At 41.1% G+C, this 25,837-nt stretch overlaps 1 protein-coding gene across 8 annotated transcripts in view; it reads right to left on the bottom strand.

The window, feature by feature from the left end:
* GRM5 (glutamate metabotropic receptor 5) overlaps window positions 1–25,837 on the bottom strand; it is a 517,392-nt gene that overhangs the window by 88,100 nt on the left and 403,455 nt on the right. For all 8 annotated transcript variants that reach the window (XM_077485011.1, XM_077485017.1, XM_077485010.1 and 5 more), the window contains exon 4: window positions 12,321–12,556. In XM_077485011.1, coding sequence (XP_077341137.1) covers window positions 12,321–12,556 — 236 coding nt within the window. The remainder of the gene's footprint in view (window positions 1–12,320; window positions 12,557–25,837) is intronic.

Genomic DNA, 25,837 nt, shown 5'->3' with positions numbered 1-25,837 from the left:
GTGCCATTGCCACCGATTTGGCATGCAATTTGGCATGTCAAATCGTATGCCAAATCACATTAATGTGAACATCCTCTCAAACCTGGAAGCTGATTGGTTATTATGCACAGCTACACCAGATTATGCGTGCTCCAGCTTTAGTAAATCCCACTCACTGTTTTAATGAAGGCTGCAGATTCTAAAATTATAAAAAAAAAGGTTTCCTAGTTTTAAATTAATGTGTAAAAGTTGGTGATTTGATTGATTGGTGTTTATATTTACTTTAACAATATAGCTTGTGAGGCAGTAATATACATGAAAGTGGATTTTCCACTCAGGGTGATATTACTCTGTCCTCCTATTTTCTATGTTTGAGAAAGCGGTATAACAATCTCTTAAATCATCTACAACAGAGTGAAAAAATATATATATATTCTGGCGGCGTAGCTGTGATTCACCCGCACGTTATTACATGCTTTACCGCAGCGCTGAGAACTACATCTGTGAATGGACGGTGCTGCTCATACGATGCTTTCATTTCTCCATTACAGGAAAGATTTTCGCAGCAGGAAACAAATTACCACTTGAAATTGTTTTCATCACAAAAAATGAGGGTGTTCTGTTCCAGAAAATAAAGCAAGAGAAGTTTCCCGACTTTAAATTCCTTGCCTAATTATATTGGATTTTGTACAACAATATGCAGAGGAAAAAAATGATTGTGCAGGTAGAAACATAAAAGGTGCTGGCAACAACAGGACACTGGACATATTGTGAAATAACAGAATAAAAAAAACAAAAGTTGCCACACCATTCAGAATTAACCACTTCAGCCCCAGAAGATTTGTCTGCTGAATGACCAGGCCATTTTATGCGATTCGGCACTGCGTTGCTTTAAATGACAATTGACGCTGCACCCAAACAAAATTGACGTCCTTTTTTTTCCACAAATAGAGCTTTCTTTTGGTGGTATTTGATCATCTCTGTGGTTTTTATTTTTTATGCTATAAACAGAAAAAGAGCAACAATTTTGAAAAAAAAACGATATTTTGTACTTTTTGCTATAATAAATATCCCCATTTTTTTTTTTTTTAAAGCACATTTTTTTCTCAGTTTAGGCCGATATATATTCTTCTACATATCTTTGTTAATAAAAATCACAATAAGCGCATATTGATTGGTTTTCGCAAAAGTTATAGCGTCTACAAAATAGGCGATAGAGTTACAGCATTTTTATTATTATTTTTTTTTTTTTTAACTACTATTGGTTGCGATCTACGATTTTTATGGCGGACACATCGGACACTTTTGACACATTTTTGGGACCATTGGCATTTATACAGTGATCAGTGCTATAAAAATACTGTAAAAATGTCACTGGCAGGGAAAGGGTTAACACTAGGGGACGATCAAGGGGTTAATTGTGTTCCCTGGGTGTGTTTCTAACTGAAGGGGAGTTGGGACTGACATAGAGGAAATGACAGATCGTGATTCCTAGCTATTAGGAACTCACAATCTGTCTCTCCTCACAGAACAGAACAGGAATTATTCCCTGCTCTGCCTTTCATGCCCGCGATCGCTCGCGACCACTGGTCACAAGCATTGCCCCCCCCGCTTAAAGTGACCGACGTACAGCTACAGCGATTTGTGGGATCATGCCGACCTGCGGCAGTATAATTAGCAATTAGCAGTATAATTAGCACTAGACCCCCCGAAGGAGCTGGTGGTTTGAATTGGGCTTACCGTTACCTTTTCCTTCTTGATCTGTGTCTAGGGGGTTCCTGTGGTAGATGGCCCAGTAACTTGAGAGACTGATGACAGAATCCACATAAAGGGATTTTTATTTGCAAACCGTAGGCAATGAACAGTCTCTTAAATTGGGATCAGAGGGTTAGGAAGAAAGTTCAGGTACTTTTAGTGTCAAAGTCAAAAATGAAGGACTTGCTTACTTTGATTGCATCCAGAGAATAGCCATTCACAAGACCTAGCAGCCAACAAGGTGCTTACTCAGGAACAAGTCTCTGCCACAGACGTTGTTGTAGAACATACAAGAATAAGTCTCTGCCACAGACGTTGTTGTAGAACACGTAGGAAAACTAAACTTGTAGAACACTCGTGTGATACCTGGATCTTTCAGCCAGCTTGGCGATATCCACGAGACCGGATTCTCTTAAGCACTTCAGCTCCTCCAGGCTCTTGCTAAGAAACCAACCCGTACGTGGCCTTCTTCTGAAGAGTCCTCCCCTGGATAGCTACGAAGTCACTGGATCTCTCCCAAACCGGAGACGGCACCCAAACACCTCAGAATCCTCCTTTAGTTTCCTTGCCTCGCGCTAGCCAGCGCCAAAACAACATGTCGGGTGGATCCACACCCCAGGCCATAGCCTTCCTGGGGGCTGGTCAGGAGGACCAGGACCATGAAGTCAGTACATCCTTCTGGACCAGAACCCCGAACCACCCGCATCTTAAGTACCCTCTCCCAGAAAGCACAGCAAGAGTGCCACTTCCATTGAGTGGGCTCCGAGAGCGAGTAATCTTAAAGCACCCAACCAGACTGTAGTTCCATGCCTGCCAGAAGAGACAGCTGTGGCCAGGCTGAACATCTCATAGTCCTGTCAGACTGATGCTGAGGTCCAAATTTAAACAATTTTACCCAAACCAAACTGCAGTTCAGGTGTAACCTTAAAAAAAAGCAGGACCAACGTGTTTCAGGAATCTCAAAATGCCCCTTCATCTGGGCTTAAAAAAAGGAAACCTTGCATGAACAGATTGAGGGTAAAATATTATTGGTATGTTTGCCAGCTGCTGACAAGATTGTACCTGATATCACATACTAAAGTGATTGTTAAGCCACGTTTTTTTTTTATTTAAATAACAAACATGTTACAGGCATACCCCACTTTTAAGTACACAATGGGGTTTATTTACTAAAGCTGAAAAGTGCAAAATCAGGCTTCCTTCTGCATAGAAACCAATGAGCTTCTAACCCCAGCTTGTTCAATTAAGCTTTTGTAATAAAACATGGAAGCTCATTGGTTTCTATGCAGAAGTGATCCTGATTTTGCACTTTTCAGCTTTAGTAAATAAACCCAATTGTGTGCTTAAAAGTGGGGTATGCCTGTATACTTAGCTGCTCTGTGCAGTGGATTTGCACAGGCCAGCCTGGATCCTCCTCTTCTTAGGTGCCTCTTTGCTTCTCCTGGCCCCTCCCACCTGCTGAGTGCCCCCACAGCAAGCAGCTTGCTATGGGGGCACCTGAGCTGAGCTGCAGTTCCATGTGTCCATTGAGACACGGAGCTTCGGTTCAGCCCCGCCCCCTCTCTCTCCTGACTGGCTAACTGACTTTGACAGCTGTGGGAGCCAAAGCGTCCTAGCCAATCAGGAAGGAGAGTCCCGGGTGGCCAAGAGACTCGTGGGCATCGGTGAATCGAGATGGGCTCAGGTAAGTATTAGGGGGCCGGCTGAACACAGAAGGCTTTTTTTCTTTAACCCCCCTAGCGGTAATCCCAAGTCTGGCTCGGGTTGGGATTTTACTGACAGGAGCGGTAACCCCAAGCCAGACTCGGGATCGCATCGCTGGATGCAGGGGAGGACACAGGGAGAGTTACTTACCTTGTCCCCTGGATCCAGCGATGTCCTCCGCGCTGTGTGATCGAGTTGTCCTCCGCTCGATTCACAGTTCCGAATGCCGCTGAGCTCCCTGCGAGGTTACGGCACACGGGAGCGGAGAACGGCGGTAAATTCAAAAAAGTAAAAAGACACAAAACACACACAGCACTGTAATCTTACAGATTACAGTACTGTATTAAAAAATACACACCCCCTTTGTCCCTAGTTGTCTGTGCAGTGCCCTGCATGCACTTTTATATTATAAATACTGTTTTTTCTGCCTGAAATTTGGAGATTGTCCATAGCAACCAAAAAGTGTCCCTTTTTCAGTGTTTTAGGATTTGATTACATTATTGAATAATTGTTATTATTCTTTATTATATTATAGACTTTATCATACCTGGGATGTCTGCTAGACTCTGGTTTGAACAGATTTAAGAGAGTTATTCCTAAAAATTACAGGACTACAATATAAAACGCCAAATTTCCATGCAAAATAATTGTACCGCTTTCAGCACCTAATTCCAGACTGAATCATACCGCCAGGGAGGTTAATAATGGCATTAATATTTTCCCTCATTCAGTCCATATACATGGTTTCCCTTTTCAAGCCTTGATGAAGTTGGGGGTATTGGGATCAGCGCCTGGAATAAAATATATTGTATCTGGACTATTAATCTTTAGTGTTCTGATTCAATGTTAGTGATTACATCAGTAGACATGTTTATGGTAGTGTCAGTATGGTAGTGACTGTTGGGGCAATTCACTGATTTAAATAACGCTGAAACAAATGCGGTAAAATATCGTACATGGAAACAATTGTGCAAAAGTTCAATTCACCAAGAATTCTGCGGTAAAGTTTTGATAATGCGGTAATTTATCGCATTGAGCTGGTTTCTAAGGCGTGGGCCAGGAAGGGTTCCCCAGTTACAGCTGAATGTAAGGAAAACATAGCGGCAATTAAAAGTTATGAAAAAAAACAGGCATGGGGTCCCCCCGCCAAATGTATACCAAGTTCTTCAGGTCTGGTATAGATTTTAAAGCAAAGTCCACGGCAAAAAAATAAATAAATGGTGTGAGGCCCCCCAAAATTCATACCAGACCCTTATCCGAGCATGCAGCCCGGCAGGCCAGGAAAGGGAGGGGATGAGTGAGCGCCCCCCACCAACCAAACTAGGCCACGTGCCTTTAACATGGGGGGGTGCTTTGGGGAAGGGGGGCTCGCCCCCCCATTCCAAAGCACCTTGTCCTCGTGTTGATAGGACTCATTTGGCTCTTCCCACAACTCTGGGCAGTTGTTATTGGGGGAGTTCTGTGGGCAGGGGGCCCCCAGATCCGACCCCCCCCATACCAATTCACCAAAAAAAACATAAAAAAAAAATATAAACACACACAGTTTTTGTCAATTTTTTTTTTAAATTTCCCCTAAAATAGATCCAATGTCAATCATGACACCTGCCGCACATCCGGACCTAAAAAAAAGAAGAAAAAAAAAACCCTCCGGCTCCAACGTAGACTCCCACCGACTGCTGTGCTCATCCGCCTGACAGTTCATAAATAGCTAAGGGAAGGGGTCACCCATTGATGTCACCAGGGGGCCACATCCCCTTGTGACATCACCAACCAGGAGCATGCTAAGTTGGTGACGTCACAACGATAATTTATGCAAATGAGTCACGTGACCATGTCATCGCATGCGGTAAATGTTAGACCTCTGTATCTGGAGGCTTCACATTGCAGAACACGGTAAAGTTGAGTTTCCGGGAGATTATTATTATTATTATACACGATTTATATAGCGCCAACAGTTTACGCAGAGCTTTACAATGTATAGGGGGGGACAACACAATTACAGTACAATACAAAAGGTACAGGAGGGCCCTGCTCGTAGAGCTTACATTCTAAAGGGAGGGGGTGGTGGTACAAAAGGTAATATTTTGATTGTAGTCAATTGTAGATTGTAGGCAATACCGGGGATTAGTCGTTTGCCTGACATTTTTTATTTTTTATTTTTCGGGCACAGCTTCTAGATGTCCACTCATGAAGGAATTTTCCTCTAAGCAATGAAATAACTATGAATAAAAAATATTAGTCCTTTCATTCACGGATGCTTTCAGGTGATTCCAGGTTAGTTAAGCAGCACTAATTAATATAAAAGAAAATCTAGTGACAGGCAAGGTTCTAGGGCAATATATCACTGTACAGCTTGATTGTGTGGACTGCCACGGGTAATTGGTTGTCAGGTAGAAAAAAAAAAAAAAAAAGAACATTCTGGCAGCTAGATGGCTCCTGAGAAACAAGTTTGACAGGTCTGTAAAGCAGATAATTAAACATTCTATGGAAGGGAACTGCAATCAAATTAGACAGACATTATTAAAATAACCCCTAATGACTATAATACAGCTATCCTCAAAATGCAAAGTCGATAAATAATTCCAGAATATGGTGTGACGTTTCATACGTGAAAAGGTTAGCCGTAGACATAGATATCTATTAACCTACCTCTGTCATTTTTTGACTTAGGTAAAAAAATCTATTTAAAACAACGTTCAACTTTTCAACCCTATATAATATTATGAAACGATAACATGTTTTATTGTATTAAATACTTTCTTTTAAAATGACCTGATAATATGCCATCATTTTAATTCTGTAGATGTTTTAGTACCTCCGGAAAATACCCCCCCCCCCCCCCCCCCATTTATGACCAGGCCATTTTTTGCCATACAGTACTGTGTTAATTTAACTGACAATTGCATGTGCCAAATAAAATGTATGTCATGTTTTTATGTCATGTTTTTGTCTACAAGTAGAGCTTTCTTTTGGTGTTATTTGATCACCTCTGGGTTTTTGATTTTTTGCAAGAAGAAAGGAGAAAAGGGGGAAGCGCCATTAACAAGTCTACAGCCGACCTCCAAGTCTGGGCCATTGAAGCCATCCCCCAATCGATTACAGCAGCAGAACGTTTTAACCACTTATGCCGCGTACACATGAGCCGAATGTCCGACAGAAAAAGTCCAACGGAAGCTTTTCATTGTATATTCCGATCGTGTGTATGCCTCATCTGACTTTTTTTTTCAAAAATTCTGATGGACCTAGAAATAGAACATGTTCTAAATATTTCCAACAGAATCAATTCCTATCGGGAAAACCGGTCGGCTGTATGCTGTTCCAAAAACTACGCATGCTCTGAAGCAAGTATGAGATGGAAGCTATTTGCTACTGGCTGTTGAACTTCCTTTTTCTAGTCCCGTCATACGTGCTGTACGTCACTGCGTTCTTGACGATCGGACTTTGGTGTGATCGTGTGTACGCAAGACAGTTTCAGCGGAATTCCGTCAGAGTTTATTCCGACGGGAAAACCGGTCATGTGCACAGGGCATTAAGGACCGAGCCTCTTTCTGAGATTTGTTGTTTACAAGTTAAAACACCCTAGAGAATAAAATGACAGTCGTTGCAATACTTTGTGTCACACCATATTTGCGTAGCGGTCTTACAAGTGCACTTTTTTTGGAATGAATACACATTTTTAAATTAAAAAAATAAGACAACAGTAAGGTTAGCCCAACTTTAGACAAGTTATTTGTCTTTATATTGTGAAAGATAATGTTACGCCAAGCAAATTGATACCCAAGATGTCACGCTTCAAAATTGTGCCCGCTCATGGAATGGCGATAAACTTTTACTCTTAAAAATGTCCATTGGCGACGTTTAAAACATTCTACAGGTTGCATGTTTTGAGTTACAGAGTAGGTCTATTATTATTGCTCTTGCTCTACCTATCACAGTGATACCTCACATGTGTGGTTTAAACACACTTTTCATATGCGGGCACCACTCACGTATGCATTCGCTTCTGCGCTTGAGCTTGTCGGGATGGGGCACATTTAAAATTTTTATTTTTCTCATTTATTTTACCTTTTATTTTTTATTTTTACACCGTTTAAAAAAAAAAAAGTGTCACTTTGATTCCTATTGCAAGGAATGTAAACATCCCTAAATATGAGATCTGGCGCCAAAAAGACCTCATATTTACACTAAAATGCAATAAACAAAATACAAAAATAAAATGGCCCTTTAAGAGCTATGGGCAGAAGTGAGGTTTTAACATCGCTTCCGCCCTGCAATTTCATGGAGACAGGTGGGGGCCATTTTCCCCTCACTCGTCTCCATGCCAAGGAAGGAGAAACATCCGATCGGCGCCGGTGCTGCTGACAGGTCCGGTAAGCGGCGGAGGGTGCCGGAGTGCGGTGGGAGGGCCCTCTCCCACCCACGATAAAAGTGATCTTGCGTCAAATCCACTGCAGAGACCACTTTTATCTGAAAGCCGACCGCCCGCTGAAGATGAGGATACCGGGGTTATGGCAGCTGCTGCCATAACAACAATATTCCTCTTCAAACAGCTGAAATATAACGACAGTGGGAGGTCCGGAAGTGGTTAAACTCCTTTGCCAGTAGGAATTGTACTGGATTTACTCTTTAGGTACTCTCTCACCAGGAGGACTCAACAAGGAACTAGAAGTTCATATCCTTCTGTAGTTATCTTAATAAATAATATCAGTAAATTTGTTTTATGTATCAACCTTTCTATCCCTTTTCATTTGTTCATGTTTCCTCTTTTTTCCAGCAGACCCTTATGGTTCAGACCATTCTACTTTTCCATAGTAAAAAAAATTGGGGGGGGTGGGGGCTTTGCTCTATCATCTATATTAAGTATATCAGTTACAGTAAACGTACACTGCATTTAGTCTTATTTTTATCCCTACTATCTTATCAGTCTGATGTTTCTATTTAATGGCTGATATGGGCATGCTTGTTTGACCATCCTGTTGATTCAGGGGTCATATATTTCACATATTTTACGTTTTTTTTTTTTGCTTACTAGCACAGCTTTGCACCAGGTCTTTGATTCTTCCATTTAAAAACTTATATAAAATGTTGTCTTTTCTTCAGTGTTGTCACACAAAAAGATATAATAAAATATTTACAAAAATGTGAGGGGTGTACTTAATTTTGTGAGATACTGTATATGTATATATAGACACTGCGGGGAAAATGGATGGAGGAATAGAAGAAGAGAACTGAAGCAAAATCTGCATCCTGATATACATGGATGAGAAAGCGTATGAACTGCTCTTCAAAGAACATAAAACATGACCTCCATGAGTCCCACTAGAAGCAAATCTCTGCAGACAGATCAGTCAAAGTTTAAAACTATCAAAGATCTTTCTGTGGAACGCTACCAATTCTAATTTCTCTTGCCAAGCAAGAATGAAGGGTGTTTAATGTGTGCTACAGATACTGCTGTAATATCTTGTACAGGGAGGGATCGCAGCACTGATGAAAATGTTTGGGATCATGAGTTGCAAGAAAACTAGAACAATGTCAGGCAAGCATATAAGAATCAGGAGTCAGCTCTACAAAAATCATCAGGAAGCCAAAGAACTGGAACATGCCCAATACTACCTACAGACATGAGTTGGCTCTGGAGATGATGTGAAGTGAGTAGACACACCATCTCTGCTTGGTCTCACACCAACTAGCCATATTTGGGCAATGAGCTACTTGCATGCAAGCACCACAGGTTCACTTTAATACCCTCCTTCTAAGCTACTTATCAGTACTGAGGACTCTCCCAACCTCACATGACAGTGATAGACCAGCCTCCCAGCATCAGTGCAGTCACATGAAATGAGTCATCTGCTCCTCCATATGCATACAGACCAGGTAGCAAAACAAAGGCAAGTACGAGTTTCTGGGAGACTGAATTTTAACCACTTTAACTCTCCCACCTGTAATCCCCCATGGACCACAGCAACGTGTACATACGATTGGAAATTTGGTCGGAAAAAGCTCTGATGGTTTTCCCGATGGAATTCCGACGGGATTTCGCTCAAGCTGTCTTGCATACACACGGTCACACCAAATTCCAACCGTGAAGAACGCATGGCGTACAACACGTACCATGGGACTAGAAAAAGGAAGTTCAATAGCCAGCAGCCAATAGCTTCCGTAGTTGAATCTGAGCATGCATGAGTCGGAATTGCATACACTCGGTCGGAATTTGCAATAGAAACTTTTTCCGTTGGAAAAATTGAGAACACGCTCTCAATCTTTTGCTGGCGGAAATTAGGCTAGCAAAATTCCGATGGAGCAAACACACGGTCACATTTTCAGACGAAAAGCTCTCATCGGTCTTTTGCTGGCCGAAATTCTGACAGTGTGTAGGCAGCATAAGGAAGGGAGGAAGTAGGAGGCTCAGTCACAGGTGACAAGTTGGTGGGGAAAGTCCCGCCCTCCCGCCCTAGAGGAAAAGTTTGGAGGTACTTTGTGCAAAAGGTGTGGAGATTGGGGTCCTTGACGAAGGCACAAAAATGTAGCTATTGTTGATGAATACGGTGGGACCCGTCTCAGGTATGGAGTCCTCCTGGTTTGTCTAGTTCAATCTAGACTACCAGGTAGTAAGGTGGTAGGGGTCTGTGGTCAGTTAGTAAGTCCCAGAGGCGGTGTTGCGACTGGGGACAAAATCTAACTTAGAGCTACCACAGATTCCAAACGTTTTGGATTGGTTTTGTCAAGTATCTGCAATTATCTTTCATATAAGGCTTATGGTTAAATATGTTTTTGAGTTAATAAAAGGCCAGCCGGTCATTTAAATCCAACAGTGTCAGCGTCATTACTGGGAAAAGGGGGGTAAAGTTGGGTAGGTAAATTATTGAGTTGGGGCAGTAAGTTATCTGAACTACCCTAGTAATGCGTATTCAGTAATAACTTTGTTTTTACCTAAAACTGAAGTTTTATCTCCTAATAATATAATTGCCTTATCTGTTTCTGCCACCCCCTCTCATGAACATACTAATGAAATTATTAAATAAAACCTTACATAATTTTCATCTCTTTATAGTCCTGCTTAACTGCATGTTGAGACTTCTAACCAATTTTGTTTGGAAATGCCTTAAATAGCCATTTCTCTTAGTAAAAATGCTACTTCCAGCCCTCCTGCTCCACAGCACTGAGTAACAGCCACACCCCTCGGCACCAATGCCAGTACACAGTACTGTGGAGGAAGTGAGAGGGACGTGTCTGACCAATGTCTGTTAGATTACAGAGAGCACTGGGCAGCAACAGGAGCAAAAAGGCAGCACTATGAAAATGGAGGCTATTATTGCAGTATCTGTATATGTGATCTGTCATGCATCAAAACGCATAACAATGATGACGATAAACTTTTTAACCACCTCACACCCATCGTACAGTATTGTAATCTGATGGGCGCAAGATGGCTCTCTCATTCTGGAACAACATCATATGACATTGTCCCACTCTCGCCGCGCTTGCATGCCCACAGTGCGGCAATCGGAGGTGCGCTGTGTCCCTCGGACACAGTGCATCATCGATCTCGGTAAGAGCCAACGACAGGGCTCTTTACCCATGTGATCAGCTGTGTCTATTCACAGCTGATATCATGTAAACAAGGAAATGCCTGTTATCGGCATTCCTTCCCTCACACTGACAGCGTGAAAGGAGAGGGGAACCAATCGGCAGCATTTCATCACAGGGGAGATTTGCACAGATAATCAGGGCACTGATCATCAGTGCCCTGATTATCAGTGCAGCCCCAACAGTGCCCAGCAGTGATGCCAGTAAGTGACAAACAGTGATGCCAATCAGTGCCCTTCAGCTCTGCCAAGTAGCGCTCATCAGCAATGCCAACCAGTGCCCATAATTGATGCCAATCAGTTATGCCTTTCAGTGCCGGTGTTCTGCCATATAGTGTCCTGGCATCAGATACTGTCCGCCCCGTACTGTGCATGCCCAGCACGGAGCAGAGGAAACTTCGGAAAATCTCTGAAGATGAACGGCACCTGCGCCGTGAGTCGAGGTGGTAGCCCCACCATCCAAGTGGACATAGGGCTGGCGATATTAGAGGGGCCCTCGCGGGCTCGCTTCGCTCGCCACGCTTCCCTCGCCACACTTCGGGCTCGGCCTTGCTGCGCTCGGCTCTTTTAAATTCCAACTCTGTGTCCACTTGGATGGTGGGGCTAGAACCTGGACTCACGGCGCAGGCGCCGTTCATCTTTGGCTATTTTCGGAATCTGTGTGTGCTGTGTACTGCGCATACACAGCGGACACTATCCGATGGGGGACTCTATATGATCCGATGGGGGACTCTATATGATAGCATACCGGCTCATCAGTGCCGCCCATCAGTACTGCCAATCAGTGCCACTTACCCGTGCCACCTATTAGTGCCCATACATGCCGCCTATCAGTGCTGCATATCAGTGCCCATCAGTGCTCCATATTAGTGACTACTCATCGGTGCCCTTCAGTGCCACCTCATCAGTGCCCATCAATGCAGCATCATCAGCGCTCATCAGTGAAGAATAAAAATTACTTATTTACAAAATGTTATAACAGAAACAAAGAAAAATATATATTTTTTCTTTTTTCTTTTTTTTTTAGCACAAAAGAATAAAAACCCAGTGGTGCTTAAATACCACCAAAAGAAAGCTCTATCTGTCTCAAAAAAATTATAAAAAAACTTTGGGTACAGTGTTGCATGATCGCGCAATTGTCATTGAAGTGTGACAGGGCTGAAAGCTGAAAATTGGCCTGGGCAGGAAGGAGGTAAAAGTGCCAGGTAGGCGAGCGGTTAAACAAGATGGGCCCTCTTTAAGTAAAACCGACTGCAGAACAGCCACTTACAATAAAGTCCATGTAATTTTACTTACTGCTACAGGTCTTATTGTAGATCTGGTTGTCCTGCGAAAATCCCTTTAATCGACACTTGAACTTGTTTTGCCAAAACTCCTGAAACCAGGGGTTGCGCAGGTTGGTCTCCGGCTTGAGCTGCAGGTAATATTCGTCAAACCATTTCACGTCAGGAGACTGCAGCTTGATGGTTATTCCTCCGGCAGCCTCGCGCTGATAACCGTCTGTCACATCGTACCTGTCTGCCCAGCCGTCACTGCGGAGATAAATAACATGATAAATCCCCGTGCTCGCCAACCCATGATTGATGTTCTTATCTGCCAAACATTTTTATAATAGCAAGCTTATTAAATCCCCCAGCCTCCTCTCTGTGGCCTCAAAGCATGCTGAACACAAAACAAAAAGTCTATAAATGCGAGTTTTCTGCCATGTGAAGAGCAAAAAAATAAAAAACCCAGGCCATTAAGCGTGTATCTGCGTATGACTTTGCCAAACAACCCTGGAACCACTGGAGTGTTTAATCATTTGACACAGTCTCCCGCCATAACTGAAAATTAATACATTGGCGCTGGGAACGCAGCATGGTAACAGAATTATCAGGGCCAAGATATTGGCACTTGTAGACCTCTTTAAAGATGTTAGTTGAATCTGATTATTTTTCCCGGCCAATTGCAATGATCCGTTTGAGATAAGGCAGGATCTGGGGGTCTCTGCAAAGGGCATACGCTTGCCCACTTGTCTGATACAATTCTGCATGTTTACTGGTTAATTGTAGCTCACTTGACATTGCCAATATTATGAAGATGGCCTCCTAGAGGCGATTCAGTTCGCATTGTGCGCTATACAAGTATTTCATTCATTCATTCATTCATTCATTCACAACACCAAAACTCTATTTCGGAATCCATACAGGATTTATTGACACATAAACAGCATAAAGTTACCCCTGCTGATGGATTTTGGCCAATCCTTAGGCCAGGACTGACCGAAACATGTATACTGGCATCATATTTTGAGGGGTAACTTTTCTATAGCAACAACCCACAATTAGTCCTGGGAAAACAATCAATGGACAACAATGGTCTTTTTCTGCTGTCACTCTTCTATGTATCTATTTTGCGTTAATGTGTGTTATGGCATGTGTGAACATGCTTTCATTTCTCATACATGCTTTGCCCAATGCCCCACAATGGAAGAAAAACCCTTTTTTTTTTTTCAAAATGCAGCACACTACAATGCACAGTATGTATGTTGTGGCACGTTGTGCATTGCACCCTACTGTAAAACGCATTGAGGTGCCATTCACAAGGAACCACAGCACACCACATATTTAAAGCGGAGTTCCACCCAATAGTGGCACTTCCGCTTTATGTACTCCTCACCCCCTGACAATTGGAATGTCTTTTTTTTGGGGGGGGGGGGGGGTGCTGGGTACCTGGTTTGGAGTGAGACTTCCTGTCCCACTTCCTCCTTCCGACTTCTGGCCACCTAGGTGACTCCTCCTCTCCCCCTAGGTGGCTCCCCCCTCTTGGTAATCTTCTGGGACACGTCACAGGTCCCAGAAGATGGCCTAGCCATTGACAGAGGGCAGTGAGACACGCGCATGCGCAGTGCGCCTTGTGCATGCGCAGTGCGCGCCCGGCTGCGAAGCCGCAAACTGTCACAGCCGGACTCCCCACACTTACAATGTTGGCACCGCGAAGAGGGGGGGAGGGGGAGAATTGAGGCTTCGGGCAGCCGCATCGATGGACCGTGGGACATGCGAGTGGCTGTTTCTTCAAAAATCTGCAGCTACACTTTTTGTAGCTGCTGCCTTTTAATAAACTCAACAACCAGTGAAACTCCACATTAAGTGTTCAAGTGTGTGTTCAAGTGCATGTTGCCACAACACTTAAGAATGAATGGGCCCTTAGAGAACCTTTTTACTTTCAATGTTTTTATAGAATTTGTCAAATTACAGAAAACAAGAATGGAAAAAAAAAGATATGTAAATATGGTTGTCGAACATCGACATTGCAAGAAACGTATATGCACGAGAAACATAAAAATCAGACATGTGATCGCATAATATAATGAACGCCTATGGGTTGAAGAATATAAAAAAAGAAGGAGAGGACATTTTATGTGCCGATATGGAAAGACCTTTGGAACCAATTAAGCCAAGGTGACCAGCTCAGTGTTAATTTTGTCGACTAAAAGAATATTATTTTAGTCGACTAAAATATGACTAAAACTAAAACAACTGAGATGACTAAAATACAACTAAAATGGTCAAAAGACTTTTAGTCAAAAGACTAAGACTAAAACAAAATTGAAATTTGACTTCAAAATTAACACTGGTCTGTAGGGCATGTTCATACCGCAATACCATAAATAGTAACATTAGATTTTTCACTCCAGCAGTATATAATGAGTTTGGAAACACACTCCAGGCACTCCAGCTCCTCCTCTCCTCCTCTCCTTCTAGAATCCTCTAGAAGGAAGAGGGAGGTCTCAGTGACGTTGCCTGTGAGTCACCAGCTGCTAACTCTGAACCACTCCCAGTTCACAGAAATCAAAACAAACAGGCCTAGCTGGGCCTACCTAAATTTCCCTACACTTATCAATAATCTAATCTAGCACCTACCTAATGTGGAGGGTGCTACACTTTCTTCTTGTTTATGCAAAAATGGAAACATCCCTTGTGACAGTAATGCTAATCTTTTTGTAGAGATATGGGGTCTAAAAGACCCCAAACCCCTTCTCTGTACTTCAAAGTATTCAAAACGACAAAATTGGCGTTTTTGAATATTGATTTTTGAATAGAATAGACTAAAATAGAAAGAATATACCTTCTTCCAAAATTTAGATTAGAATAAATGCAAATGTGAATAGAAAAGAATAGAATAGAATAGAAAAAGAAATAATAGAAAATAGAATAGAAAGAATATAACTTCTTCCGAAATTCTAATTTCAAATAGAATACATTTGAATTCAAATAGAAAAGAAAAGAGTAGATTAGAATAGAATAGAAAATAAAATAATAGAGTAGACCAGGGGTAGGGAACCTTGACTCTCCAGCTGTTTTGAAACTACAAGTCCCATGAGACATTGCAATACCCTAACAATCACAGGCATGACTACTAGAGGCAGGGGCATGATGGGATTTGTAGTTTTAAAACAGCTGGAGAGCCGAGGTTCCCTACCCCTGTAATAGACTGTGATCAGTGAAGAACTTAATGGCTACAGACAAGATTGTTTACCCTGGTTTAAACCTGTTGTAACCTGTATCCTCCTGATCCTCCTTTTATTTGCATTAAGAGTATTGCAAAATATTGAATAAAATGTTATTTGGAAAAAAATAATAATAGAATAGAATAGAATAATAGAAAAGAATAGAATATAAAAAAGCAATAGACTAGAATAACATAGAAAGAATATAACCTTCTTCTGAAATTCAAATTTTGAAAAGAATAAATTTGAATTAGAATAGAATAGAATAGAAAATAAATAATAGATTAGAATAGAATAGAAAGGAATAGAATTGAAAATGAAAAAATAGAAAAGAATATAATAGAAAAAAAATTGAATAGAATAAAATAGACAGACTATAACCTTCTTGCGAAATTCAAATTTAAAATAGAATACATTTGAACATCATAGAAAAGAAAATATTACAATAGAATAGAACATAAAATAATAGAATAGAAAAAAAACAATAGACTAGAATAGAATAAAATAGAAAGAATATAACCATCTTCCAGAATTCGAATTTCGAATACAATAAATTTGAATTTGAATAGAAAAGAAAGGAATAGAATACAAAAGAATAGAATAGAAAATGAAATAACAGAAAAGAATAGAATAGTAAAAACAATAGACTATAATAGAATAAAAAAGAAAGAATACAGCCTTCTTCTGAAATTCGAATTTTGAATAGAATACATTTTAATTAGAATAGAATAGAAAATAATAGATTAGAATAGAATAGAATTGAAAATGAAAAAATAGAAAAGAATAGAATAGAAAAAAAATAGAATAGAATAAAATAGACAGAATATAACCTTCTTCCGAAATTCAAATTTCAAATAGAATAAATTTGAACAACATAGAAAATAATATATTCCAATAGAATAAAAAATTAAATAATAGAATAGAAAAAAACAATAGAATATAAAAGAAAGAATATAACCATCTTCTGAAATTAGAATTTTGAATAGAATGCATTTAAATTTGAATAGAAAAGAAAGGAATAGAATACAAAAGAATGAAATAGAAAATGAAATAACAGAAAATAATAGAATAGTAAAAACAATAGACTATAATAGAATAAAATAGAAAGAATATATTCTTCTTCTGAAATTTACATTTCAAATAGAATAAATTTGAACACCATAGAAAAGAATATATTACAATAGAATAGAAAATAAAATAATAGAATAGAAAAAAAAAACAATAGACTAGAATAGAATAAAATAGAAAGAATATAACAATCTTCCAGAATTCGAATTTCGAACAGAATAAATTTGAATTTGACAGAAAAGAAAGGAATAGAATACAAAAGAATAGAATAGAAAATGAAATAATAGAAAAGAACAGAATAGTCAAAACAATAGACTATAATAGAATAAAAAATAAAGAATATAACCATCTTCTGAAATTCGAATTTTGAATAGAATAAATTCGATTTCAAACAGATTCTGAATGGAATTTGAATTTGAATTTTCGGAAATTCAGTTGAAAAACAAAAGGAATTCCGAAAATTTATTTAACTAAAAGCATTTATGTAAATAACAAATCGATTAAAACCCCAAGAAACAAAACTAATTTCCGAAAATGAATGAAATTAACTAAACAAATTTAACTAAACAAATGTATGTAAATAAATCTCACCAATGGTGGCAAATACTAGAATTACCCAAGTCGGAGCCGACCAGCGATCAAAGCGATTTTCAGACCTCGGTGCACATGATCGATGCCGACATAAAACATAGAGACACTGTACATTGCCACCGAATCTTCTTAAATGTCAATTTTTCATTTTTGACTAGAGTCTTTCTTTAAAAACGTACACTTTTTTATTTTTTCTCTTTTTTCTTCATTTCTCTTCTCTTTTTTTTTTTCTCTATTTCTTTAGGTCTAATTAGAAATGTAGATAAAAACGTAATGGGGCTTTGCAATGCAATCCTGCAAGTGGCATAAAATTATTGGTGATCTTTTTTTTTTTTTGGTTCGTGAACCGAGCAGATCCATCATTTATATGGATATACCTTCTTCTTCCTGCCTTTTCAAAAAATTGCAAACATTTTTATGGCATTTAACAAATACTCTGAGGGGGCTTTTTCATATTTTTTTCTATTGGATGTTGGATTTATAAATCGATAAGATATTTGTAATTTCCTTCTTTTTCTTTTTATGGAATTGTGACTTTAAAAGGAAAAAAAATTAGGTATAAAAAAAAAAAAATACGTACACTTGAGCTATTTCCCAGCAGGCAATCCCCTTCAATTTAATCTCTCACGGGAACTCCTTATACATTAGATTAGATTGGGATTTGGGGTCAGCGAGTTTAAACCCATTAGCTCCCTTGAATGGACCGCACAGCACACGTCTCGCAGCCACAAACAGGTGTTGGCGGCTTGCTGCAGCTGTGAAACATTACTGCTAATTTTATTTAATTAGCGTGGAGTTATTTTCTTATTCTTCCATGCAATAATTGTCATATAATAAAGTGCATTAACAAGAAAAACATAAATACATCAATTGGTTCAAATACACTGTACATTAGTACTTTGGTTTATTTTTTTCCATCTACATTTTTTTATTTTATTTACAATTCCCCCCAAAAAAAGCGGTACAAATAATTTGCTCATGATGAGGAGGGATAAAAAAAATTATTTTTGCTCTTTTGTTGAAACTTGCCAAAAGCAGAATCACTTAGTTTCCCTCAAGGTATAATTTACTATGCAGCGTTATCATAACGCTGTGGTGGCATTGTGGCGCACTGCGGTGTTTGTTGACTGTAACTCTACAGGGTGTTGGGGTGCCAATTACAATAAATTACATTGCAGCACACCAGAGTTGGCCAGATGTGTTTACCTGCATTATACGGGTTGCAGTGCAAAAATCTCAGTGGGCCTTTGGTGTTATTTTATCTGTGTTTTCCCTTTTTGTTGTGTAGCACCCTCTAGTGTCGTGTGCTATATTGTACATCATTTTTTTTTTGTAAATGTAGGTAAATTGCATGACTTAACTGGCAGTCAAGCCTGCGTATGAATCTGGGTCAGGATTGAATGACTCAGGGAGGCTGGGTGACTCATCAGGCAGCACCTCTGGTACCTACCCCTACTTGCTGGAGCCTTGGAGAAGTTTCCAGAAGAATGGGAGGGAGGTTAGGAGGAGCTGCCTGGGGTACTGATGCGGGCCCAACCAGTCCCTAGCCAAATGGGCTGGCAGGGGGTGGGCACCTCTTAAATACTTTGAGTCAGCTCAGCAGAGGCAGAGTGGAGACCAGGAGGAAGCTGGAGATGGAGTTCTGAGGAGGCTGTTGGTGGCCCTTGAGGGAGTTCCCTAGTCTGCGGGGTGGGGGGGGGGGGTTACCTTAGGCCTGGGGCTCGGGTGCTGGATGGATCCTCTGAAAACCCATGGGGGAGTCCTGTCCAGAGGCACAGGAGCAAGAGTGAGGACATCAGGAGCCAGCAAGCACGCCTGTGAGATCTCCAGGGAGAAGACAGATGGGTGGCTGGAGAGTGAGCAGTCTGGGAGGACTGAGAGACAGCCTGGGAGGACTGGTGATTGGCAGTCTAGGATGGCTGGAGAGTCAGTCTGGGATCAGTAGCCACAGGAGGAATGTAGCTGGTAGACATGTATGGTTCATTTCGTTCTGAATAAATATTCAAACTATTTTTCGTTATTCTGAGTTTCGGATATATCCGAATTACCGTATAATAAAGTTTACCGAATGCTCCGAATAACAAAGAGAAATTTGTCAGAATTTCCGAAATTCAAATTGAAATTCAAATCAGATTTTACATCGAATTCCATTGAAAATGATTAGAGTACCATCTCAAAATAACTAGATTAACGAATGTAAACGAAACGAAACACATTTTTTCGTCATGCACATGTCCAGTAGTTGGACACTGGGAATTTTTCTACACATCAAAGGGGCTCGTGGTCCCTGCCTGCAAAGGGCTTTTGCTGGATCTGGCTGAGTGCCTTGGCAGATGCCCTAAACAGTGTTCCAGCTGGGTGTTTCTGCAAGCAAGTGCTGGAGGAAGAGGAGTGTATATAGTTGAAGTGTCCCTGAAGAGGCTTTGTTCCAGTTAGACCCCTTTCTTTAGGGGAACGGCATTGAGGAAGCTTGCTGGAGCAAAAAATATGGTAAGGATTACAGCTTAGACTTAATGAGCATTTTGCTTTGCATTGCAGTGTTAGGGATAGATGGGTGTGTGCACTGCAATGGTGCTTTTCCTAGAGTTCAAGTTTAACCACCTGCTGCCACTCACAGTAAATATACTGCCAGTGAGTGGCGGGTACAGTACATGTACATCATCTGCCTTCTTCTGGGTTTGGGGTACACATGCTCGCTCCCACCACAGATCTGTGCTGTTATTGGACACACAGGGGTTGATCACTATTATAGTCCATTCAGACTTGTGCGACTTAAAAATCGTGTGATTTCCATTGCGACTACAAACTGATGCGATTTCAATGCAACTTTGGATGAGTGTGACTTAGTTACAACTTTGGCTTTGACCAACGTGATCATTTTGTTTGTGCTCTACAAGACCATTAGAAATGTGCAAAATGGAAAACTGAATTTAGTTTTGTTTGGTTTCTTTATTTTCTAACAAATTCCAAATTTTAATAACAATTTGAGCTTGCATTGGTCATATTTGCATTAGTTGTTAAGCAGTGGGCGGGTACTAAGTACCCCATACTCATTCACAAAGGGGGCTTTCCAGATTCCAATAAACCCCCTGTCCACAGACCCCCCACAACCACCGGGCCAGGGTTGTGGTGAAGAGGCACTTTCCCCATTAATATGGGAATAAGGTGCTTTGGGGGAGGAGGGGGTGGAACCCACAGCCCAAAACCACCCCCCCCCCATGTTGAGGGCATGGAGTCTGGTATGGTTCAGGGCAGAAGGCACTCGTTTGTTTCACCCCCTTTCCTGACCTGCTTGGCTGCATGCTCGGATAAGGGTCTGCCATGGATTTTTGGGGGGCAGGCCACGCCATTTTTCTTTTACATTTTGGTGTGGGGTTCCCCTTAAAATCCATACCATACCTTAAGGGCCTGGTATACATGGGGGGTCCAAAGTCGCATTACAAGTCCCACAAGTGTGAATGGGGCCTTAGTGTCACAAGTGATGTCAGTGTCAGTTAGTGATCCTTCCAGCCAGCCTCTGTTAGTGCCAAATTTCCCGCCACTCTATCACAGTCGGACTATAGGTTGCTGATCACCGCCATTACTGTAAAGTATCTATAGCTACATAAATTCTATTACATACACCATAGTTTGTAGATGCTATAACTTTTACACAAACCAATCAATATGCACTTATTGGGATTTTTTAAATTTATGAAGAAATTAGATTTTTTTTTTATTGGATATGATTTAGAACAGAAATTGGAAAATATTGGGGGTTTTTGTTTCAAAACATTGTCTTTTTTTTTGCTTATAAAATAAAAAACAACAAACCCAGTGGTGATCAAATACCAACAAAAGAAAGCTCTACTTGTAATGAAAAAATGATATACAGTATCTTACAAAAGTGAGTACACCCCTCACACTTTTGTAAATATTTTATTATATCTTTTCATGTGACAACACTGAAGAAATGACACTTTGCTACAATGTAAAGTAGTGAGTGTACAGCTTGTATAACAGTGTAAATGTGGTGTCCCCTCAAAATAACTCAACACACCATTAATGTCTAAACCACTGGCAACAAATGTGAGTACACCCATAAGTGTCCAAATTGAGCCCAATTAGCCCATTTTTCCTCCCCGGTGTCATGTGACTCGTTGGTGTTACAAGGTCTCCGGTGTGAATGGGGAGCAGGTACTGGTCACTGGAAGTTGAACATGGCATCTCATGGCAAAGAAGTCTGCTCTATTGTTCTAATTGTTGCTCTACATTAAGATGGCCTAGGCTATAAGAAAATTGCCAAGACCCTGAAACTGAGCTGCAGCATGGTGGACAAGACCATACAGCGGTTTAACAGGACAGGTTCCACTCAGAACAGGCCTTGCCATGGTCGACCAAAGAAGTTGAATGCACATGCTCAGCGTCATATCCAGAGGTTGTCTTTGGGAAATAGATGTATGAGTGCTGTCAGCATTGCTGCAGAGGTTGAAGGGGTGGGGGGTCAGCCTGTCAGTTCTCAGACCATACACCGCACACTGCATCAAATTGGTCTGCATGGCTCTCATCCCAGAAGAAAGCCTCTTCTAAAGATGATGCACAAGAAAGCCCGCAAACAGTTTGCTGAAGACAAGCAGACTAAGGACATGGATTCCTTGAACCATGTCCTGTGGTCTGATGAGACCAAGATAAATAAATTTGGTTCAGATGGTGTCAGGCGTGTGTGGCAGCAACCAGGTGAGGAGTACAAAGACAACTGTTTCTTGCCTACAGTCAACCATGGTGATGGGAGTGTCATGGTCTGGGACTGCATGAGTGCTGCCGACACTGGGGAGCTACAGTTCATTGAGGGAACCATGAATGCCAACATGTACTGTGACATACTGAAGCAGAGCATGATCCCCTACCTTCAGAGACTGGGCCACAGGGCAGTATTCCAACATGATAACGACCCCAAACACACCTCCAAGACGACCACTGCCTTGCTAAAGAAGATGAGGGTAAAGGTGATGGACTGGTCAAGCATGTCTCCAGACCTAAACCCTATTGAGCATCTGTGGGACTTCCACAAACGGAAGGTGAAAGAGCCGTGATGTCATCATGGAGGAGTGCAAGAGGACTCCAATGGCAACCTGGAAAGCTCTGGTGAACTCCATGCCCAATTAGGTTAAGGCAGTACTGGAAAAAAAAAATTGTGGCCACGTAAAATATTGATCATTTGGGCCCAGTTTGGACATTTTCACTTAGGGGTGTACTCACGTTTGTTACCAGCGGTTTAGACATTAATGGCTGTGTGTTGAGTGATTTTGAGGGGACAGCAAATTTACACTGTTATACAAGCTGTACACTCACTACTTTACATTGTAGCAAAGTGTCATTTCTTCAGTGTCACATCCGTTAAGTAGTAAGTGGCAATTTATAATCCACAATGTCAGGTCATTTTGTAGTGGATAGATAACTAGCTGTTATAACTTCAAACAGATGGATACAATGGCTGATTTAACCCCACAAAATGTTATTGATAAATTAGAAACACCAAATTACATTGAAAAAGATTTATTTTTTTCTGGAATGGCAATATCCTTTATGTTTTAGAAATATTGTGCATAGTTTTGTTACGATGTGTAGGACTTTATCTAACCACATGCCGAACAGCAAAGAATGATGTACGTCGGCGCAATGGCATGACCGGGCAAATGGGCGTACAGGTACATCCCCTTTAAATTGCGGCATTGCGGGCGCGCGCCCGCCGTGTACTCCGTGACTGTGCCCGCGGATCCCACGGACTCGATGTCTGCCAGGGGCCCGCGATCCTGAGGCAGAATGGGGAGATGCCTTTGTAAACAAGGCATTTCTCTTTTCTTCCTTGTGACATGACAGGGATCTACTGTTCCCTGTCATCGGGAGCAGTGATCGCTGTCATGTTAGTGGTAGCTCACTCCCTAGGACACACTTAACACCCCCGCCCCCCCCCCCCGATCGCCCCTTAGTGTTTAACCCCTTATCTGCCAGTGCCATTTACACAGTAATCAGTGCATTTTTATAGCACTGATTGCTGTATAAATGACAATGGTCCCAAAATGGTGTCAAAAGTGTCCGATGTGTCCGCAATAATGTCACAGTCACGATAAAAATCGCAGATCACCGCCATTACTAAATATAAAAAAATAATTATACAATTATTTTTATACAACTGTTATACAAGCTGTACACTCACTACTTTACATTGTAGCAAAGTGTCATTTCTTCAGTGTTGTCACATGAAAAGATATAATAAAATATTTACAAAAATGTGAGGGGTGTACTCACTTTTGTGAGATACTGTACATTTACTTTGGGTACAGTGTTCCATGACCGTGCAATAGCCAGTTTTAGTAGCGCAGTGCTAAATAGCAAAAAATAGCCTGGTCATGAAGGGAGTAAAAACCTTCCGGAGTTCAAGTGCTTAAATTTTTGCGTCACTTTTTTTTTACTGTCTCTTTTTTATTTTTTTTATTTCTTGGGGTAAAAATAAGAAAATATTGAGGCTTATCAAGTTCTGAATAGTTAAAAGGAGCTTCTGTAGCACTCATTCTTAAACCTTTCCTATTGGCTTCTTTGCATTTCAACATAATGCTGATTCCCAGCATCTCAGGGTACTGTATATATAGAGTGCAACATCCAACACTCACTCTTTATAGGGTATGTATAGGAATATGCAAAGTATTATTTGGCAGTACTAGGTGATGTGTGTTGTGATTCAGAAATTCTGACCTTATCTGGTTTAGATCTGCCACTGGAGACCAGAAAAGGGTTGGTTGTTGCAATCCCACGGGCCCAGTAAAGTCTGGATTTAGCCTTCGTTCACAAGTATACCTCAAGTGTTAGTCGTAGATGTATTTTTGCTATATGGTGGAACTGGTGACCTCGCGCTGAACTAGTTATGTTTGCCGTGGAAAGGCTGAGCGCTGCACTGTGATTGCTGTTGTATTACTGTAATCACCTGTGAGAGTTGGAGGATTAGAACCTCCTGAGGTTTGCTTAGTGTTGGATTTCTGTGTACATCGCTCCGCTTAGTAAAGCACATTGGAGCAAATGTTTGTTGGGTGATTTATTGTTCGTACGGAATACAAGTCTGAAGCTTGTTGCTATACCTTATTTACACTTCTGATTTTTAGTTGCACTGCCCCAGGTCTTCAACTTCACGTAATGGACATCCAAACCCAAGGAAAAAAATGTAATATATTGCAGCTTGCCTGTCCTTAAATGTCATGGCTGCTTTACAAAATTTCTGGCAGAATCGACTGCGTTTTTTTTTCTCTTTTTGCACATAACAAAATGCCTTCAATAGTATTCTTACTGCCCAGTTCTGGGAAACATTAAAACAATCCCTTGCAATGGGGCTGTGCCCTCACGACAAGGGTTGGCTGCTTGTTTGGCACTCCCCCATGCTCTAGTGGAAGACTTTCCCTTGCCATCATCACATCCAATGGACCTTGCATTGGTTTTGAGGACATCAGGACTTTAGACCTCCGAAGCATGGGAGCTTTGGGGACCGGTCTAGCAGTGCAGAGGCGCGGAGGATTGGGTAAGTAAATCTTCTTTTCTATATCCCCTAGACCTAAACAAGTAATTAACCCCAGAGGCTGAGGTTCCCCATTAGAGCTAAGCATCATCCTTAATGGTGAATGGTAAGGAGCATGTAACATGCCCTACAGAGTGTCTATATACGTGTTTGAACATATACAGGGATTGGACAAAGTTAGGGAAAGAAGTATGGTAAAAGAACAAAATCCTTACCTAATATGGCGTTGGACCAACTTCGGCATCCAGGGCAACTTGAATTGACTTCCTGCTGGGCCCTGATTACAGTGGCTAGCTACGCCCCGAGAATCTAGTCTGTGGGCACCTATCTCCTTTTTATAATGGGCCCTGTATTATGTGAGGTTTGAAAAATTGTTTTGTTAGATCCAGTCTAACAGCTTGAGTGTGAAAGGACCTGTTAACCGCTTCAGCCCCGGAAGTTTTTACCCCCTTCCTGACCAGAGCACTTTTTGCGATTCGTCACTGCGTCGCTTTAACTAACAATTGCGTGGTCGTGCGACGTTGCACCCAAACAAAATTGATGTCCTCTTTTTCCCACAAATAGAGCTTTCTTTTGGTGGTATTTGATCACCTCTGCGGTTTTTATTTTTTGCGCTATAAACAAAAAAAGAGCGACAATTTTTTTAAAAAAAGCAATATTTTTTACTTTTTGCTCTAATAAATATCCCCCAAAAATATATAAATTTTTTCCTCAGTTTAGGCCGATACGTATTCTTCTACATATTTTTGGTAAAAAAAATTGCAATATGCGTATATTGATTGGTTTGCGCAAAAGTTATAGCTTCTACAATTTTTTTTTATATTAGTAATGGTGGCGATCTGCGTTGTTTTTCGGGACTGCGACATTATGGCGGACACATCAGACACCTTTGACACTATTTGAGACCATTGTCATTTATACAGCGATCAGTGCTATAAAAAAGCACTGATTACTGTGTAATTGACACTGGCAGTGAATGGGGTTAACCACTGGGGGGTGATGAAGGGGTTAAGTGTGTCCTAGGGAGTGATTCTAACTGTGGGTAGGGTGGGCTTCAAGTCACATGACAGCGATCACCGCTCCCAATGACAGGGAGCGGTGATCTCTGTCATGACAGCCAGA

The sequence above is a fragment of the Lithobates pipiens genome, unplaced genomic scaffold (genome assembly GCF_037356315.1).
Source record: "Lithobates pipiens isolate NorthernLeopardFrog02 unplaced genomic scaffold, aLitPip1_a1.2 Scaffold_17, whole genome shotgun sequence".
Taxonomy (NCBI): domain Eukaryota; kingdom Metazoa; phylum Chordata; class Amphibia; order Anura; family Ranidae; genus Lithobates; species Lithobates pipiens.
Note: the sequence above shows the minus strand (reverse complement) of the source record. Positions and strands in the feature narration are given on the sequence as shown.